Raw genomic sequence first — 21409 nt, 5'->3', positions numbered from 1 at the left:
GTGTGAAGCCCTGCCAAACCTCTCTGGCATCTTTGTCATTATCTCTTTGACAGCTTGCCTTGCTTGGTGCTCAGAGTTCTAGGTCAGTTCACATGGCTAGTCAAACGTAACAACTTGACAAGATTACGGCAAGCCGCCTTCTGTAATTTGTAAATAGAGGGAGTTGCGTTCCAATCTGCTGCTGTTAATGAAGTGGCGGCCTGGGCGCGTGTACATCTGTGGAAGTGTTGTTCTGTGTGTCTGCTTGCAGATGCAACAACTGGCACGCTCAAGTATTTCTGTGCATTTCTCGCTAGGTGAAAAAAGTTTCCAGGATATAGCAAGAAAATAAGAATAAAAGTAAAGAATGCTCAAGTCATCCAAAGGAGAAAATCAACGTTTCTGGATGGGCAGAGTGCAGATCCTTCAATCAGAGAGAGGGAGGGAGGGAGGGAGGGGGAGACAGGGGGGAGAGAGAGAGAGAGAGAGAGAGAGAGAGTGAGAGAGAGAGAGAGACAGAGAGACACTGTCTCTCTTCACTCAGAGGAGAAGCTTTTTAAAGATGTGCAAATATCACCGATTCAAAGATAGAATTTTCTGGAACACTTTGTAGGGTTTTGTTACCTCTGGAGCAAAGGTGGTATTCAGCAGGTTCTGACCAGTTCTGGAGAACTGGTAGTGGAAATTTTGAGTAGTTTGAAGAACCAGCCAATACCACCTCTGACTGGTCCCGCCCCCATCTCTTCTCTGCCTCCCATCGACTCCCAGATGATCGGCTGGGTCTTCTTTGGTTGCCTTGCACAGGAGAATGGAGCTGGAAAGCAAGTCAGTGGGATGGGCAGGGAATGGGAATTTGCAGTAACCTTCCCCTGCCACTCCCACCAAGTCACGCCCACCAAGCCACACTAACAGAACCAGTAGTAAAAAAAATTGAATCCCACCACTACTCTGGAGACCCTAGAAACTCCCTGTAGATAGGATACTAATGCTAGAGAAGTAAACTATGAGCTTTGCACATCCTTATGAGCTGTGGTGGCACAGTGATTGAGTGCAGTACTGCAGGCTACTTCTGCTGACTGCCAGCTGCCTGCAATTTGGCAGTTTGAATCTCACCAGGCTGAAAGTTGACTCAGCTTTCCATCCCGTTAAGGTGGGTAAAATGAGGACCCAGATTGTTGGGAGCAAGAGGCTGACTCTGTAAATCACTTAGAGAGGGCTGTAAAGCACTGTGAAGCGGTATATATGTCTAAGTGGTATTGCTAGTGCTATTAATTCTTTTTTACTTAAACAGGGCCCCGTCCTTCATCCCAGTAAGATGCTTCCATTTTCCCTTAGTCGGTGCCAATAAACATGAGAAATCGTTAGATATTTATTTTGTCATTATTGCACTCTCCAGAGAAGATGCTTCTGTGACATTATTTTGTATCAAAATAACCGTTTCTAGACTGGGCGGGGCGTGTATCATCCCCCTAGAAATATAGGCCAGCTCCCTGCGTGGTGCAGGAATCGAAATTACAGGCAGTCCTTGGTTAACAACATTGACCAAATTTACAATCACAGTGAACAAATGACACAACCAAGTCCTCAAAGATCTGGCTATCCCATCATGATAGGGTTGTGTGACCAGGATTTGGGAATGTGGCAACTGCACACAGTTAGAGCATCCAGTAGACATGCGATTGTCATTTGTGACCTTCCCTTTGGTTTCCCCAAAATATTATTTGGGTGGTTAGTTGTGATGTTCAGTACCCAAATCCCAACCTAATTGTGTCAGTGCCAGGAAAATAAGCTAACAAGGAGAAAGAATGAAAGTTGTTACTTAAGGACAGCTTTCTAAAACTGGCAGTGGAATTGCTAAGCCGTTGTGCTTATCCTAGTATCCTAGCTTCTGAGATTTGTCAACTGCCTCTAAAGTGCCTGATGTTCTTCAGATATATTGAGACCATCTACCCCAATTTTTACATGCTGGGTGGAGCTACAGTTCTAAGACTTGGAAAGCACCCGAAGGCACCAGATTGTAGAAGATGGTCTATCTCCATTGTGGCCTCTGTTAGGCTGTAAATCCAACATTTTGAATTCTGTAGGGGAAGATAATTACAGTTTTAAGAAGAACAGGTTCCAGAATAAAGTCGGATATGCAGAATAATTCCTTTATGCTTTTTTGCCGTTCCTTCTCCGTATCATCAGTCAACTGAAATGCAGAGTCCACATTTGCATACCTTAATGTATAAGGAGAAATTACAAAAATAGGAAGCACTGCAGTCTCGTTGGAAGAAACTCAGTAGCCCCTGGGAAGGAAATGGGTGAGGTTTCCTTGTTCCCCTCTCACAAAGTGATTTGTGCTGCAGGTAGCATCTGCATGCAGAAGGCTCAGCTTTTGAACTTCTCAATTTTCGTAACATGTAATGGCGTGTTTTGAAATTAGCATTTAAAAAGAGGCTGACACTGTTCTTTTTTCCTCTGTGGAAATGAAATTTATTAAACATAATAAAATTGTCATATTCACATGGTAGAGGTCAACCTGAAGAGGACAAAAAAAAAAAAGAGAGAGCTATTCATCAATTGAGAAAGGACAATGATGCATGGTCTTAGATAACATTTATGGGTAGGTTCTCTGGAAAGATCTTCTTCCATAGAAGGATTGTTGTGTGACAGATTGGATTCTGGGAGCTATTAAGAGAAGAGCCATTCCTTTCAAAACACAACTTGATTAGCATTCCCTGCTTGTCCTAAGTAAGGCACATCCATATAAACTGGACGTCATGCTTGCATGGTTCGTCCATTTCATTTTTGTGGAGGAATTGAATGAAATCTTGACATTGGGTCTAAAGCAACATTTGAAGCCTTTCCTTCTCCAGCAAAAATATCTGATTTGAGAAAAACTCAGAAAGTTTCATGGCCTGTTGTAACATTTCCCAAGAGGAACTTTGCAATAGTCAATAGTCTTCAAGAGATTTTTTTTTTTGGGGGGGGGGGAGGGGGGAGATGAAATTTCTATCGGCAAGCTGTTGAGTACATTAGTGCTATTCATTGTTAGAAAAAGAACAAAAACATCATTCACAAAGTGGGCTGTCAGTTTAAACCTGGCCTTTTTGTATTTAGATGTTATCTGTTTTCATTATTCTTTATTATTTCAAAAGGTAGAGTGAATTACTTGTCCAATACTTGAAATACAGCGTAGTGTGTAGAAAATTCAGTGAAAATTCAATATATTAGTGCTAATTGTTAGGGGATATATATATATTTCTGAGGTTCTCGCAGGTATTTGTATGTGGATCTTTGGTTATTCAGGTTTTCTCCACGTAAGATTGGAAGTATCTAGGCAGCGTTTCGATGAAGTCTCATTCATCATCTTCAGGCTTGTGTCTTGAAGCACAGAGCCGAAGACACAAGCCTGAAGATGATGAATGAGACTTCATCGAAACGTTGCCTAAATACCTCCAATCTTACGTGGGAGATAACCCGAATAACCAAAGATCCATATATATATAATTTATATATAATTATATATATATTATAATTTATATATAATTTCCATATGTCTCTATATTTACCTATAGATATATACACCCATAGAGAGAGAGAGAGAAATAGATAAATGAGGGGGAGAGAGATTGAGAGGGAGAGAGAGAGAGGACATATGAGCAATATAGCATGTGAGGCAATATATTAAACCAAGATAAAACCACAATAAAATCACCATAACCACAACAGCCATAAAATTGTAATGGGATAGATGTTATAATTCAATGTCCAATGAAGCTAACCACCTAACTGCCAGAAGCAGTGTGGTTGTGGTGAGATCATACCAGGCAGAATGGGACAACTCATCACAGCCAACTCACTGCAGGACAATTCAATATTTCTATTTAATTATTTAAAATAATTTTAAAGACATATTTTATTTTTTATCATTTTGTCCTTCCTTTGCCCTTCTTTCTTAAATGATTCTATTCCACCATTTCTTTGATAACTCATGTCCCACGGCAAGTTAGTTGGCCGTAGTAAGTCATTTCATGATGAGTTGGCTGTGGTGAGTTAGTCATGGCCAGTTGGCTGCAGTGAGTTGACTGGGGTAAGTTGTTCTAGACCCATACCAGGTGGCTTGAAATTTCCAAAGGGGGCACTCTTGAACTATGCCTATGGAAGAGACCACCATGATTCCTACTGCGTCAAAGGAAATGTTGGCCATACGTTCTCTTCTCTTCTATTGAAATGTTTAATGTCTTTGTTCTGCAGCTTGTGTGTTGTCTGCTTAGAGTTAATCTACTCCAGCTTATCATACATTTCCAATTGGCCCCCATTAGAGCCAATGCATTGTACAGTTGTTGGAATGCAGTACTGCAAGCTAATTCTGCTGACTACCAGCTGCCTGCAATTTGGCAGTTCAATCCCTATCAGGCTTAAGGTTGATTCAGCCTTCCATCCTTCCGAGATGGGTAAAATGAGGACCCAGGTTGTTGGGTGCAAGAGGCTGACTCTGTAAACCACTTAGAGAAGGCTGTAAAGCACTATAAAGCGGTATATAAGTCTAAGTGCTACTGCTATTGCTCTTCCTTTTCTCCCTTCCTTCCATTCTTCCTTCCTTCTTTTAATGGTGGTGTAGTGGTTAAAGTGCAGTATTGCAGGCTGACTCTGCCCACTGCCAGGAGTTCAATCCTGATTGGCTCAAGGTTGACTCAGCCTTCTATCTTTCCAAGGTGGGTAAAATGAGGACTCAGATAGTTAGTGCCAATAAGTTGACTCTCTAAACCGCTTAGAGAGGGCTGTAAAGCACTGTGAAGTGGTATATAAGTCTAAATGCTATTGCTAATGCTATTAGGGTCCTTTGTCACCATATCTCCAGAGGAGATGGCCTCCATAAATTGCTAGGTCAACTCATTTCCAACCCAATTGGGTAGAATGGGATGTGTTCAATTGCATTCATTTTCAATTCCTTTCTCACTCTAACTTCTGGGGTTGATGCTGTTTCTTTTTCCTTATTTCTTTGTAATCCCATTCCAAAATTAATCCAAAGCTCTGCTTCCTTTGTAGTTACGGACGACTTTATGCTGCAGACCCCTACCACCACACACTTGCTCCAGCAGCCACCTACGGCGTTGGTGCCATGGTAAGTGTTTGCCTCCTTCTCCCCCTACCTCCTTTTAACCCATCTTCCAGTGCTTTTTTCCCTCCCTTCCTCTCCTCCGTTCTTAACATGGTTGACATCTCCTCACTTTCCCTTAATTGAATTTGTCTCTTCTGCTAACGGCTGCTAAAATGCCACATTAATCCTTCCCAGTAAACTTGATAAATGTCTTAATTTCTTGGCAACGTAGTGCAATGTAAGTTATTATATATATAATTTTGCAAGTATCACCTAGCCGAGCACTTACCTTAATGGAATAATTAGTCATTTTGATAATTAAATCCATCAAGGCGTTCGCAGAGATGTCCATTTTCCTCACTTCCCGCCCCTTCACCAATTGAATTTATACAACCCTGAGGTCCAAGTCACACCGGTGCTTCTTACAAAGAGCAGAAAATGAGATTTCCAAGCTGGTATCCAGGCAGTTAGCCCACATCCTGGCTATTTCCTCTCGATTAGAGTTAATAATCCAAAATGAGTCATACGGCAAGAGAGGAAGGCTATATTTAGCCCATCCTTGACTTTTAGGGAAACGGTTCAGAAGAATCTGTAGTTGCACAAAGCTAAAATGTACCCATCCTAAAAAAAAAAAAAAAAAAACCCACAGGGAAATTGCATTGGACACTGTTGATCTTTTGGGGCAAAGACCTCTCCTGGAGTCAAAAGTGAAGCCACATTTTTACCACGACATTAAAATAACCTGTAAAAATGAGCAAATGTTAGCATCAGCAATGGAGACAACTTGCTTGACGTTAACTGAATCCCTCTGACTCAAAAAACAAAAGACTCAATCCATAATCATTTTTGTTCACTGGGAGCCCACATTTATTGTTTGTGTTTGTGTGTGTGTGTGTGTGTGTGTGTGTGTGTGTGAGAGAGAGAGAGAGAGAGAGAGTGTTTGTATCCCAGCTCAAAAATATATATCATATAATTTTCAAGAACCTGGTGTGAAAGTGTTATACTGAAAGCATTGCATTCCTGTCTTAAATTTTATTTATATTTAAATAGCTGTAGTAGCAGCAGCAGCCCTTTATTTATAAGGCCAAATCAAAATACAAAAGAGTGAAGGAAATAATCCAGTATAAAAGCAATGTCTTAGCCCTTATAGCCGTATATCCTTACAATTTGCCCCACTCAAACTTGCACTGTGTTCTTCAGAAAAAAGGCCATTTTATAGGTGATATCTCTATGTGCTAACCATGCATAACATACAGGTAGTTCTCAACTTACAACAGTTCATTGAGTGATCATTTGAAGTTACAATAGTCCTGAAAAAAGTGACTTATGACCATTTTTCATACGTATATTTGTTACAGCATCCCCATGGTCACATGATCAAAATTCAGACACTTGGCAACTGGCATGTATTAGTGATGGTTGCATGTTTCAGGGTCATGTGATACCCTTGTCAGTGTTCCAACAACCCTCCATTCCGCCCAATAACCCTGAGACAGACATCTTCTCAAAGATTCCTTTTTATTTGGACAGTAACTGGAACAACTGGGGGAATCCTGAATCTGAAAATTCCTTGCAATAAGTAAAAACTACAAAATCCATCCCCTGCACCCATCATCACATGGCCCAATCACCATCCATCCCAAGTTAAGACTTCCTCTCACTTATGCACAATACAACCTGACCTTGAATCTGAAAAAGAATGTTATTATGTCTAACTAGATATATTCCAATGCATTTCCCACTTTCCCAGGCTCAGATGTGGCAGCGTGGGAGCATTGGATCTCAATATGGTTTCCAAAGCTCACACCCCTTTCACAACCTTACGGCAGGCAAAGTCAATGGAGAAACCACATTCCCTTAACAACCATGTTACTAGCTTAACAACCTCAGTGATTCACTCAATAACTATGGCGAGAGAGGTCATAAAATGGAGGCAAAGCCAGAGATGGTATTCAGCCAGTTTGGACCAGTTCTGGTGTATCGGTAGCAAAAATTTTGAGTAGTTCGGAGAACCGGCAAAGACCACATCTGGCTGGCCCCGCCTACCTGCCCCTGCCATTACCTCTCCTATATTCCCTTGACTTTTAGATCAGCTGATTTGCATGGCAGAACGGATTGCCGCGCCTCAGCTGAGATAAAAAAACCAGCTCAGCTCACAAGTGTTGACATAGACGGCAGTCTTTGAGCAAAGCACGCTTTCATACAACTGGTAGGAAAAAAATTGGAAGTGCACTACTGGGCAAAACACAATTAACAAATATTTTGCTTAGCAATGGAAATTTTGGGCTTAATTGTGGTCACTGTCAGCTCTCCAGGTAGAGAATCTAGAAAAGAAACTCCTGGGGCACTGTGCTTCCCAAAAGTAAAACTTTTTTGAATAAGCTACATGCTACATTGGCACAAGAAGAAGCGAAACCAGCTCTGGTTTTCTCTAGTTCAAACTTGCTTCTTCCCTTCGGCCATCCCTCTCAGTCCATTGTGTTCAATTACATCTGCTTTTTTGTTGTTGTTGTTGTTATGGGAACAGTGTGGATAGTTTAAACACCTGGGTTGTGTGACCTTGAGGCTGGCAATAGGGACTCACAATCTGCAGATTGAGTCTTGGCATTCCATTCCATCCCGACATTCCAACCAGCCCTCTCCCAATTGTTTTCAAGCTGAGAGCAAAGACACAATTAAGTGAAAGAGCCAAACAGAAGAACTCTTCTGAGTGTTCATCATAGCCAGGGTTCAAGATAATGTTCTGTGCCAGGCAATCAGTCAATACATGTGCTAATGTCTTTGTCTCTGCTGCATCACATATATGTTCCAAAAAGGAATTTGATTAAATCTTTCCTCTTTTATCATGGTGCCTGGCTATTCAAATCTCACATGGGCAAATAATCTCCTAAGATGCTTGGGCATTCTAATAAGTAATATTTTTCAATCTGAAAAATACATTTATAATTACTTGTCTATTCAGCATGCCAGCATTACGGAAAGCAATGGTATCTTTTTGAGTTTCTAAATGAAGGATTCTTGGTACAACAATTTTCTTAATCTTTTGTCCAATTGCTGCTTTAATAAGCCCACAACACCAATAATAAAATAGAATAGAATAGAATAGAATAGAATAGAATAGAATAGAATGGAATGGAATGGAATGGAATGGAAGGGAAGGGAAGGGAAGGGAAGGGAAGGGAAGGGAAGGGAAGGGAACAGAACAGAACAGAACGGAGTGAAGTGGAATGGTATGGAAGAATGGTGAAAGCCACATGTCTTAAAATTGCCAACTTTGAGAAACACTCAGGGGTAGGATTCAAAAACCCCAGCAACCGGTTCACTACACGGTTGCTAGGTGGACGTGGCCATGATGGGCGGTATCTACCGGAATGTTCTGTTTCCGGCTTCTGGTGGGCCAGATCTAAGCACCCTATGGGTCGAATCCAGCCTGTGGGCCTAAGTTGGACACCCCTGGCCTGGTTATGTTGTGCTGTGAACCAGGATGAGCTCCCCTCCTTTGCTCTAGTTCTTACCAGAGACATGAAAGGAGCCCCAACTGGGCATCCTCTAGGCAACGTGGATGTCACTGGCTTATCCTTTCAACCCAGAAGCACCTCGGTCCTTTCGACACAAATACAATTTAACAGTGATATCCCTATGATCACACTTGCAGGCTTCTCCACTTTTAAGGGTAGAACCAGAATAAGTTATTTTCACCATTCCATAAAGCGGAGGCTTTTTTCATCCCATATAATTGTCCACACAACTTGATGGGTGGACTTGAAGAAACCTTCATTATTATTATCCATGTGTATGTAGAGGTGGGCTGCAAAAATTTTAGCCACAGGTTCTCTGCCCTGTTGCTAGGTGGGTGTGGCCATGGTGGATGTGGCCTAGTTGGCCTCCTGAACCATGGCAGGAGGGGGCATTTGTGCCCTCCCCGGGCTCTGGAGGCTTTCCTAGAGCCTCTGGGAAGGCAAAAAACACCTCCCTGGGCTCCGGAGGCTCTGTGGAAGCTGGAAACGGGGCCATTTCTGGCCTTCCCAAACTTCCGGGAGGCCCATTTTTCACTCTCTCTGAGTCTTTGTGTGTGGCCTGCACTTCCCTGCATCCTAAACAGGCCACGTGGGGACTCCTGGGAGGGGAGGCGCAGGGTGGGTGGGGCCAGCCAGGAGTGGTATTTGGGAGTTCTCCAAACTGCAGAGTCTTAGCTAGGGGCTCTTCCGAAACCCCTGCGAACCCCCAGCAGCCCACCCCTGTGTGTATGGGAATTTAAGCATTTAAGCAGTTAAATTAGTTTTGTTTTTGGGGGGGGGGAACATGTCACCCCATAAGGGCTGGCTTTTAAGTGATTTGGAAGGACAAAAATGAAAAAAGCATCTTTTCCAATGGACTGGAATTTTTTTTAAAAAACCACAAGGTAATGGAAAGCAGTTTACCAGTATCACTTTTTTCTTTAATTTGGAATTACACATCTTTGTGAGAAATTAAACTTCCAAAAGGAACATGTTTAAAATGTTCTGAATCGTTAAGAAACAGATCTTTTGACTGCTATCCCCAAAATTAGTTGAGATTGAGAGCAGGCAGCTACGAGTGTTGTGGTTGTTAAGCAATTTAAAAATGAATTAGAAAAAAAAACCTCTTTCCTTTTCAATTTATTTTATTTTTTAAAAAATTAAATTTAGGAATCAGTGGACAAAATTGCAAGAAGTTTTTTTAAAGTTTTTTTAGGTGCATATGTGTGTGTGTGTTTGTGTGTGTGTGTGTGTGTGTGTGTGTGTTCAAAACTGTCATCTTACATTTTCCTCAGATTTTCATTTTACCCACTGAGTTTGGGTAAATTATTTGGTCCCAGTCTTTATGAAAACGCTACTCTTGAAAAGATCTCATCCGTCTATAAAACATAGCGAATAGTTTAGCCTGGTATAGCAATAAGCACTTAGACTTATGTACCGCTTCACAGTGCTTTTACATCCCACTCTTAGTGGCTTACGGGGTCAGCATGTTGCCCCTAACAATCTGGGTCCTCATTTTACCAACTGTGGAAGGAGAGAAGGCTGAGTTAAACTTGAGCTGGTGAGAATCAAACTGTCAGCAGATGTAGTACTGCATTCTAACCACTGCACCACTACAGTATAACATGAGGGTCAGCAACCCATGGCTCTGGAGCTGCATGTGGCTCTTTCATCTCTCTGCTGTGGCTCCCTGTCACCAGTTGGCTCCACAATTGATAGGGCTCTCAGTTAAGAGAGGTAGAGGAAAAAGGATGCTGTGCTAGGAGAGTCTATGGTAGGGGAACCAGACTTATGGTTGGCAGAGGAAAAAAGGATGCTGCGCTAGCAGGAGACTCTATGGTGGGGGAATTGGACTTCTGGTTGGCTCCAGAACTGAACAGGAGGCTTCCAGTTATGACCTTTGTGGCTCTTTGAATATTGAAGTTTGCCAACCCCTGGTATAACAGAATAATAGGGTTGGAAGGGACCTTGTAAGTTTTCCAGTCCAACTTCCTCCTCAGGCAGGAACCCCTATACCATTTCAGGCAAATCACTTCTTAAAAACCTACTGATTCTTTACAATTTACATTTCTGCATCTAATTACTGAGCTGTCATCCACTTAGACTTCATGCATCCCAATTCTGCTATAGCTTTAGGTAGCATCATTGCAGTAAAGTCTTATAGAATTATTGGATAAAGGAAAGTTCTAAAATTCTCCCCTTCTCCACTGCCTGTTACAAGAAATTTTTTTTTTCCAGAACTAAGACCAACCATATTCCTGAAATTCAGCAAACAAACCAAGCCCACCTAAATTCAGAGGACAAGCAGACATAATCCGGAGCTCCATAATTAACCTATCCCACCATTTTTTCTTTATTTTTTTTTTGTTAAAGGGACATCTCTATGCAGGAGAAGGAGCACCACATACCGTGTGAAATATGAGTGCCTTCAAGCTCCAGCTGTTTTCATCCAAATGATCAAAGCAGCATCGGGCCCAAGGTCCACAGCTGTGTGTGGCCAGCACCAGGACACTGCTTTCATCATTTTCACTGGCAGATGCCAGTGATGGGAGGCCTCACTTTGGTTCACAGTGAAGCTTTTGAACCCAAAGCTCTGTGCACAAAGTGGTTTCCCATTGCCAACGGAGAAAGGGATACCTCTAAAGCTACTATTGGAGCTCCATAGCAGAAATCTGAGCCCCCCACCCTCCCAGGTGTCCCTAAGAGACTCGGGCAATATGTAGACCCAAGAGCATTTATTCCTAGGTTTATGCACAGTTCACACATGATTCCAAAGCGGTTCACACCTCTTTCATGCACTGTGACTCACTGCTCTCCATTAAACTAGCTCCTTCCCTTTATATGTGCCTAAAGAGGGAGCAGCTGCCCTGTAGGAATAAGACATCTATTGATCTGTCTGTCACTCCATCCATCCATCCATCCATCCATCCATCCATTCATCTAGCCATCTATCCTGCAACAATACGTTCTCTACACCAATTAGGCTGTATATATGTATGTATATATACTGTGTGCACACACACACACACACACACACACATTGTAAAGTATACATACATAAACATACATATACATGCATATATATATATATATATAAGCACATGTAAAATCAGGACAGTCTGCCTTACAGTATAACATTCAATTGCTTTGCAAAAAGTAAACTTCAATAGTAATGTTGCCACAAACCAAGACTTACTCATTGGCAGGGCTGCAGGTAAATCCTAGCTGGCTCTTGCATCTACAGTTGCAATCTGTATGGAATAGAATAGAATTCTTTATTGGCCAGGTGTGATTGGACACACAATGAATTTGTCTTTTGGTGTACAAGATCATCTAACTAATGTACAGTGGGTGAGATTGGTGAATCAACAAGCTATAGCCAAGTTGGGCAGATAGAAAGTTAGCAACTCATGCCATGAAGAGTAGTCCAGTTGACTTCTGCGTCCAAGTATGGCTCAGCTTGTCTACATCCTCTACAAATAGTGTAAGAATTTCTCACAAATGAAGGCAAATGTGTGTGTCCCAGGATAATGTCCCAGGATCCAATCTGGGTCAGCCACCGGGACAAGAAGTTTAGTCTACTACTCTGCTACTAAGACTGTTGGATGAACAGGCATAAAAACAGACAGGGAAGTGATTGAAGCCTGGGAACTGGGCCTCTCTTCAGTCAACAAGAGCGCTGATTTACCAGCAGCTTATCAAGTACTTAGGAGATGAGGGCTTGACAGCACAAGGAAACAACAGCCAACGACTTAATAACCAGTCATCAACACCCCAATCAATATATAAAAAACTCCACAAAACAGGCACTATATAAATACCACACAGAGACTATTGGCCAGGTGTGATTGGACACACAATGAATTTGTCTTTTGATGTACCAGATCATCTAACAAATGTACAGTGGGTGAGGTTGGTGAATCAACAAGCTATAGCCAAGTTGGGCAGATAGAAAGTCAGCAACTCATGCCATGAAGAGTAGTCCAGTTGAGAGAAGTTCCCTGAGGATGGGCTCTAACACAAGTCCAAAAGCTTGGAAGACTAAACCTCTCATCTCGATGACTGACCCAGATTTGATCCTGTAAGAATTTCTCCCCAGGCTTTGCCATGATCCTGAGTCAGCAGAATAGGACTATGACAAACAAACACAGGAATTGTTTATAGATTCATTTGTAGATTCAAGTGGTCTGTAGAGATGGAGCACAACTGGGCCAGACGCTCCAATTGCATATTTGAGTTGGAGTACTGGGGGAGGCACAGTCATCAAAACAGAAGTCAGACCAGGGTAAAAAAACAACTACATTTTATTGACTTTTAATGGAAGTGAAAATATATATAAAAAAGAACAATCTCTTAATCGCATTCACTATTGCAATTTGAAATCAATTTGGGGGGATTTTGCGGGGCCCCACCTTTCTGTTTGAGTGGCAGTGAGTCGTTATGAATATGTACTTGTTTCATGGAGGCAGAATGGTTAGGTCAAATTTTGGTTTAGGATTCTAGTTCAAGGCCACATTCAACCATGGGAGCCCAACCATGGACTGACCCTAGACATCTTGTGATGACCCAAAGGGGCATGGCACAAAGGCAACACAGTCAAATAAGCAAGAAGAGTTCCTTTATTATCTCCAACTTTGCCCCCAATGTCCAGGTTACCTTCGGATGGAGAAAAACTCTCCCAGGAACAGCCTTTAACTGGAGAAAATTCAGTCCCAAACAGGGTACATACAGACTGTAACTAAAAATCCAAATAAACCAAGCTGCAGTAATGAACTTGAAAAGGCAGGAGAAGGACTTTCAGACTTGAAAACACGGCAAAACTCATGGTTGGGAAGATGCCAGGAACCCAGATAAGCCTCGATAATAACAGATAACTCATGATTTGCTTCCAATAACTTTGCTGTGCATAGCTGCCCTTTTTAAACACTGCATCTAATCAAGGGAATCAGAGCCCTTTCCTCCACCGTAAGCCATGCAACTCACATTGCTCCCTTCTCTGTTCCTCCCTGTGTGCCCTATGATGAAGAGGGGGTGGGCCTGGGATTTCATCTGAATTCCCTCTCCCTTGCTCTACCTCTCACCCGCTCTGATCAGCCGGACTTTACCTTTCCCCAGTTTCTTCCACAGCCAACAGAGCCATACTCCCACCCCCTGTCGGCTGTTCGGCCTCCCCCTTCGAATCAGATTCCAACAGGGTCATGACACATCTTCTCAGCCCAACTGACTCCACAAGGGTATCCCTGAGGGGATAAAATGAAGGCAGAACCCCCCTCATATCACTCCCACTCACCATCTTGAGTTCTCACAGAAAAGCAAGATATAAAGCAATCAAACAAATAAAACACACCAGACATTTAGATTGAGCTTCTACTCCATAGTTATTCATGTTACTGAATTTATCCTTTTCAAGATTTGCAAAATGTATTGAATGATTAATGAAATATGTTGAGTTGTCACCATGTGTTAAGACAGCCAGGCCTAAAAGGAGGGAGAGGCCTAACCATGGTTTAAAAAAACAACAACTTAGCGATGTTGTGCAAACTCTGATAGTCCCAAAGATGGAATCTGGGGAATAACTTTGGACAAGATCAAGTGTGTCCAGCCAATAGACTGTGGGATGAATGTGGCCTTAAACTGCTAGTAATGCGATCCCACAAGATCACAAACTTTTAACATTATTATGCAATTTGTATGCATTAACTATATTATATATATTTATACGTAGCTCAAGACAAGTCTTCTTCACTCAATGTGACCCAAGCAACCCCAAAAGTGGGACATCCATGAGTTGGAGCAGGGGTCTTCAAACTTGACAGCTTTAAGACTTGTGGACTTCAACTCCCAGAATTCCTCCTATAGTCATGTTAGCTCAGGAATTTTGGAAGTTGAAGTCCACAAGTCTTAAACTTGCCAAATTTGAAGACTATTGAGTTACAGCTTCTCTTGAGACCAACATAATTCACAGAGTGGATGAGATAAGGGAAAATGATCCCAACATGAGTTTCTTCAGGGGACACAAGGTATAAATGTAATAAATAATTGTGAGAGAGACATCAACAAGATTTACCCTATCAAAGTTCTGAAGATGAGGGAAACACAGGTGGTAGGTTTAATATCAATCCCTCAGCAGGAAGCCATTTTAGTTAGGGAGGCCCCTAGACCAAAGTTAATGGTGATATCCAGAAAACTGTATTTTGTGTCATTGATTGATTGTAAGGCAGGACAGCACATGTACAGAAAGCAGCTTTTGGTGCATAATGGCTCAAGTAATCCCACACTTTTTTTCTCTGCAGCCCATTTAGTGATCCTCACAGATTTTGTTCAGTCTGCATTTCTAAGAGAAATGAGCTGACATGGACCATCTGAAATATTACAACAATGGCCAGGCTGTGATCCTGCCAATGGGACATTTATTTGAATTTTGCACAGCACTTTTCAGCCGAAAACAAAACAAAACAAAACAAAAAAGGCTCAACATTACCCGTAAAATGTTAATATGGATGAAGGGCCTTTAATCGTGCCACCAGAGAAAGAAAATGAATGTATCAACAACGTGCATTTGGCAAGAAATGAAAGATAGTAGGACAGACTCGGAGGGCAGAATACAAGTATTTACATAAATGAGAATAAAGAAATATTTATAGGTCCATTTGGTTTTGTTGTTCATGCCGTCGGTGTTGGATTATTAAAACAAAACTTGATTGACAGATTTATGAAGAGATTGACTTCTCTATTCAAAGAAAAGTTGCCAATAGAACAGTCCAGGAGAAGACCCTTACACACACACACACACACACACCCAAATGCATTTTCCCTTTGTGGGTTTTACAAATGCCTGTAAAATAGGAGATGGGATTTTAACTACCTAATTAATGAGGACAAAGGTTCACCAGCTAAATCACCTGGGTGATTTTAAGCTGTGTTGGACTTAACTCCCAGAATTCCATAGCTGGCTGGGGAATTCTGGGAGCAGAAGTCCATGGGTTGAGAAACGTTGAACTAAACACCCACCAGTGACCCTAAGTGCCACCCTTTTGCTGAGACCTCACCTGCTATGTCCTAAACCTTCCTACCATCAAGAGATGGTCCCACTGTGGTTGTGTAGCTGCTATTGGTATCCTTGCTTCTTAACGAAGAATAAACTCTGCAGATTTGTACATTTTTTAAAAAAAGCATCCAGTTTCAGACCACGTGAGACATAAAATGAGCCGAATCCATTTAATAAATCAATGTCAGTCCAATTAGTTAATCAAGAAGCCATGAATCCTTGTTTGGGTCAATGATGATTCATCAGGAGAACCACTGCTGACACAGTTTGGATACAGGTAGTCCTCAATTTGCACCTGAACCAACATTTCTGTTGCTAAGCAAAACAATCATTCAGTGAATTTCGCCCCCTTTCACGGCCTTTCTTGCCATCGTTGCTAACTGAACCACTGCAGTTGTTTAGTGAGTAATGCGGTTGTTAAGGGAATCTGGCTTCCCCACTCATTTTGGCTGTCAGAAGGTCTCAAAAAGGGGATCCCATGATTCCGGGTGACACCGTGACTGTCATAAATACAAACCGAGCATCTGAATTTTGATCACATGACCACGGAGACACTGATCACGCTTCTAAGGGTGAAAAATTGTCATCTTTTTTTTTTGCGCCATTGTAACTTTGAACGGTTGTAAGTCGAGGACTACCTGTAGTGCGTCTTGAAAAAGCGTTGGAGCCAAATCCCCCAGAAGGTCACAAAAATAAATAAATAAATTGCAGATCTGGTTACGGCAAAAAAAAAGTGGAAGTCAAGCACCCACCCCTCAAATTCAGAGGTGGTATTCATCCGGATCTGACCAGTTCTGGAGAACCAGGAGTGGAAATTTTGAGTAGTTTGGAGAACCGGCCAATCCCATCTCTGACTGACCCCGCCAACCCCATCTCTTCTCCGCCTCCCATTGAGTCCCAGCTGATTGGCTGGGTCTTCTTTGGTTGCCCTGCATAGGAGAACGGAGCTGGGAAGCAGGTTAGTGGGGTGGGGAGGGAATGGAGATTTGGCAGTATCCTTCCCCTGCCACGCCCACCAAGCCACACCCACAAAACCACTAGTAAAATTTTTTTGAATCCCACCACTGCTCAAATTGCTTTGTTTCAGAATGCTTTTACACCCCTGAGTGATGCCAAGAACAGAAGCCATGCTGACGATGTCGGTCTCGTTCTTTCTTCATTGCAGGCTAGTATATACCGAGGGGGATACAGCCGTTTTGCTCCATACTAAATGACAAAAAAAATAAAAAATTAAAAAAATTAAAAACCACAATTCCTCCCCAAATGGGAGGAGGGGACCCAAATGGAAGCTTTCCGAGGCCTGGGGATGGCAATACATGCAGTAATGCATCATTTTAGCAACTCTAAAAAAAAAAAAAAAAATTACAAAGAAACAAATAAGCAAAAATCAACTAAATGAGTACATTCAAAAAAAAACAAAAAACAAAGGAGGCGAAAAAAAAATATTTACATTTTTTTATCTTATACCTCAGATATTTTGTTCTGTGTATTTTAATATTGTGGGTCTTTTAATTTCCGGAGGTTACATAGTTTGGTGGCTGTAGAAGGTATTTATTATTATTATAAATAATTTATTATTATTATTATTATTATTATTATTATTATTATTATTATTATTATTATTATTATTTTCATTGTGGTTGAACTAGAAAGCTGCTAGAAATGAAATTTGTCCGGTGGGGTGGGTGGGGCACCATCAAAAGTTCTATATCATGTAAACGAATTATATATGCTGAATATTATTACGCTGTTGGGATTCCTCACTTGTTTTGTAAGCGTGTATGTGATATCATGGTTTATTTGTTTTTTTCCTGCATAAGACATTTATTTTTTTATTTTCAAAAGGGGTGTGTGGGGGGAGAGATAGAGATAGAGAGAGTGAGGAAGAAAGAAAGAAAGAAAGAAAGAAAGAAAGAAAGAAAGAAAGAAAGAAAGAAAGAAAGAAAGAAAGAAAGAAAGAAAGAAAGAAAGAAAGAAAGAAAGAGGGGGAGAGAGAGGTACACCAAGGAGGTGGAAATGGGGCACCACCGAATTAACTATAAAAAAGGGGGACCCCCCCCAAAGGCACCTTATAATTCTATATCAGCTGTCTTAAATTATTCACTGTTTCTTCAAAGCCAAAGGTTATGTTGTTAATTCTGAGTTGGGGTGAGGGAGGGTGGGGGGGAAAGTTACAAGAAGGGTGCTTGAACTGACATCTGTACATAATGTCTTATTAAAAGCTATGGAAGGGCAAGCTTTTAACGCATTCCATCAGGCAGCATTTAGCTCCAATCGTAACTAGGTGTTTAGGCAACAAAAAATAATACACACAAAAAAACAAACAAAAATAACATATACATATATATATATATCTATCTTAAGTTTTCGCGGGTACTTACATGTATGGCATTCAGCTTTGTTTGGGTATTTTCCCACGTCATTGTAGTTGTGCTTTACAGAAGCCTGATGATGGCAGATGAGATTCTGCCGAAACATTGCTACAACTTTAAAACCACAACTACAATGACGTGGGAAAATACCCGAACAAAGCTGAATACCATACATGTAAGTACCCGCGAAAACTTAAGAAAATATATATATATATTTAAGTAAATAAAGAGAGTTACCTGCTCGTTAAATCATAAACAAGCATTCTTTTTTATATTTCTTCCAGTATAATAAATTATTGATATCATTACAGAACTTTTATATTATGGGAGAATTAAAAAAAAAAAAAAAGAGGTGATAAAGCACTGTTTCTATTTTTTTTTTCGTTTTTTTTCCAAAAAACAAAAAAACAAAAAAGAAAATAATAAAAAGTTAAAATTCTTTGTACCGGTTTTAAATAATAATAATAATGATGATGATGATGATAATAATAATAATAATAATAAGTGTATAAGATTTACATCTGTGAAGTAGAATTATTCAGTTTGAGAAATTTACACGTTGACGATGTTTTAGATTTTAAACCCAGTAGATTATTATTAGTTAGAGAGAGAAAAACACACCCACATACACCCATGCCCACTCATTCTCATTTTTACATGCTACTTCTAGTCCAGATTTATAGGCGCATTTACAAATTCTGCAATCAATGAGTATTGGTAATCATGCCCTTCATATGCGTTTGGTATTTTTTCGAACAAACGTTGCATCATGTAAACAAACTGCAATTCTTCAAAGGATCCAATTCTGCTGCCGCTTCTGATTTCAAATTCAAGGCCCCTTTGAGCCTTCCATGATAATTAGGTCCATGATGAATGTATTAGGTCCTCATAACTGATGCCCATCCTATGCACTTGTTTCTGCAATTTGTGCAAGATGCAATGCCAAAGCCGCAGACTCGGATACCACTAGAAAAACAAAAAACAAAAATTGCAGTTTGTCTGTGCATATATTATTACCTATTATTCTTAATTGGAGTGTTTTGTCAGGGTTTCTTGATTTTCGTTTTGGGTTTTCTGTTTTTTTGTTTTGTATTTTAAAGACATTAAAAGCAGAACAACCGTACCGCTACAATTTTGTTGAAGACAGTTATATACTCATGTGTGCCGTGCAGGATCTAAAAATTACAAAAAAAAAAATTTAAAAGGGCCTTCAGTTAACAATGATTAATACACTGCTGTGAACTTGCCAACTTGCTATAAGCAATTCTGCTGTTTAAGAAGTGTTTGTGATCAGGCTTTTTAACTCTTTGTCATCGTTAAAATGTGCATGCAATACGATCAGTTGAACAATAAACCATCAATAAAGTTTCACCAGATTTGAAAAACCAGGTTTCTGGAACATTTGTATCAGGTTTTGACTCAAATCAGGATTGAGTGTAGCAAAGGAGAGCTAGTGAAAGAGAGAGAGAGAGAGAGAGAGAGAGAGCAAGAAACCCCGCACAGAACCCTCACTGAATGATGAAAAACATTGGCTACTAAAGAATCATTACTTTTGTTGGTTTTTATTTTAAAGACATTAAAAGCAGAACAACTGTACCACTTCATTTTGGTGGAAGATAGTTATATGCTACCTTCAGCAAACATAGAATGAGGACTTTTTACTGGCCATGTTTTATTCCTGAAATGATAGACCTCAGCCACAGCTTTTGGAAATTCAGGTACCAATCAGAAATCTAAGTGTTCTTCACACCCCTCTACTCCACGCATCTACAATCTCAAATGTTCACTTGCAGGTAGGAAAATTATCCAGCGATCCAAATTCACACGCAGAATTGATGTCCCTCTGGACTTAGCTTGGTTGATTTGTAGAGAATTTCTTTCATGTTTGTGAGAAGCTTCCGTAGACCGACCCTAACCTTGCTGTGACATCAAATTAAGAATTATTGGAGGGTTGTGTTAGGAAGGAATTTCCCCCCAGTTATCCTTCTGATGTAATTTCTCCAGCCACGAAGGCAACATCAAGGAGAACTGCTGTGTTATTCCTCAGTTTTTCTTGAGTTCCTAGAGAGAAATATAGGTGGTGGTGATTGTTTTTCTCCTACGCTCTCCTTTTTGTCTTCTTTGCAGTAGTGAAGAAAATATGAATGTTTAGGATGGAAGGGGCCATTTGTTACGTGAACTTTTAAACACCGTGGGAAAATCTAGCACAGGATATTAAAGTTTCTGAGTTCAGAAACCGAGGGTGCATACAGACGTACCTGGATTCTGCTTCCTGGTCTTCTCTGAAGCAAGCCAGCTTCTTGCAATTTTGCAACAATGCCTTTAGCCAGATATGTTTAGCTACTCTTTGAATACGGAATAATCCTCTCTTCCTCCTCCTCCTTTTCAACGCAGCAAGTTTCTCCATTTGTTTTTTATTTTATTTTATTTTGAAAGAGAAACCTCTATAATAATACAGGGTAGGAGAATTTGTGGTTTCACATCTCCCAGCCAATAGTGCTGTGCACACTTAATTCTGCTATAAACCTGTAGAGCTGCTTTCTTTAATTTAAGAAAAAGAGAAAGAAAGAGAGAGAGAAAGAGAGAGAGAGAGAGATTCCCAGATATTGAGGATTTCTTATTCCAATCCTGGACAATGCAGTGAGGAAAATAATTCCATTGTGATTCAATTGCTTGAAAATAATAAAAAAAAAAAAACTGCACGTCTGTATGCACTCGGAAACACCTCTTTTTTAAAAAAGAAAACAAAAACAAAAAATGACTGTGAAATAAATATTTATTTTCTTACAGAAATTCCATTTTCAACACATAAATCCTCCTGATGTTTAAGTGATTTAAGTCAATGTGTCATTTTTGTTTGAATCAAGTGGCTGTTTCATTTGGTGCAACCCTTAGTTAAATAAAAATAAAATACATAAAACCGATGTTTATTCTTGCACACAAATGAGGTTGCCACACACTGTTGGAAAATATTTTTGTGGAAATAAAATAATGAGAAAAAAAAAACTTAGAACACTCCAATCATTCATTTTATTCAAATGTATGTCTGATATAGGGAATGTTGATTTCTTTTCTGGTTATATAAATTATTACTGATTATATGAATACTGATTTTAAAAATAACTGATTAATACCATATGTAGAATATTGTGACTTCAAAACAACTACAGATCTTTAAACCTGACAAGTGTGTATATCTGTCTTTAGAAATTAGTGTTTATATCACTACAGTGATTTATGAATAAAGGAAAAACAAATGGTTTGTAATATTAAAAATAAAAGCTTAGTCTGAAATGGTGTAAATAAAATGTGTGTCCGGAGTTGTGTTCTTCCTTAATCTTTTTTTTTTTTAAATATTAACTTTGTGGGCTACAGACTTATATCACACTTATATTCACCAACTTTTCACAAAGAATGGAAAGGAATG

The 21409-nt window shown here is 40.2% G+C and overlaps 1 protein-coding gene across 11 annotated transcripts in view; it reads left to right on the top strand.

Moving 5' to 3' along the window:
- Positions 1 to 17038, top strand: part of RBFOX1 (RNA binding fox-1 homolog 1) — a 1842789-nt gene extending 1825751 nt beyond the window's left edge. For 5 of the 11 annotated variants that reach the window (XM_087912645.1, XM_087912641.1, XM_087912650.1 and 2 more), the window contains 2 exons: positions 5014 to 5089; positions 16698 to 17038. In XM_087912645.1, coding sequence (XP_087768771.1) covers positions 5014 to 5089; positions 16698 to 16820 — 199 coding nt within the window. In that variant the 3' untranslated portion in view covers positions 16821 to 17038. Of the gene's footprint in view, positions 1 to 5013; positions 5090 to 14855; positions 15706 to 16697 lie in introns of those variants that run through there. The other 6 variants (XM_087912642.1, XM_087912644.1, XM_087912640.1 and 3 more) reach the window with 2 other exon arrangements.
- The last annotated feature ends 4371 nt before the right edge of the window (positions 17039 to 21409 follow it).

Source organism: Pseudonaja textilis, chromosome 14 (assembly GCF_049901715.1).
Source record: "Pseudonaja textilis isolate UNSWEBS1 chromosome 14, rPseTex1.2, whole genome shotgun sequence".
Classification (NCBI taxonomy): domain Eukaryota; kingdom Metazoa; phylum Chordata; class Lepidosauria; order Squamata; family Elapidae; genus Pseudonaja; species Pseudonaja textilis.
This window is presented reverse-complemented; position numbering and strand designations above follow the sequence as displayed.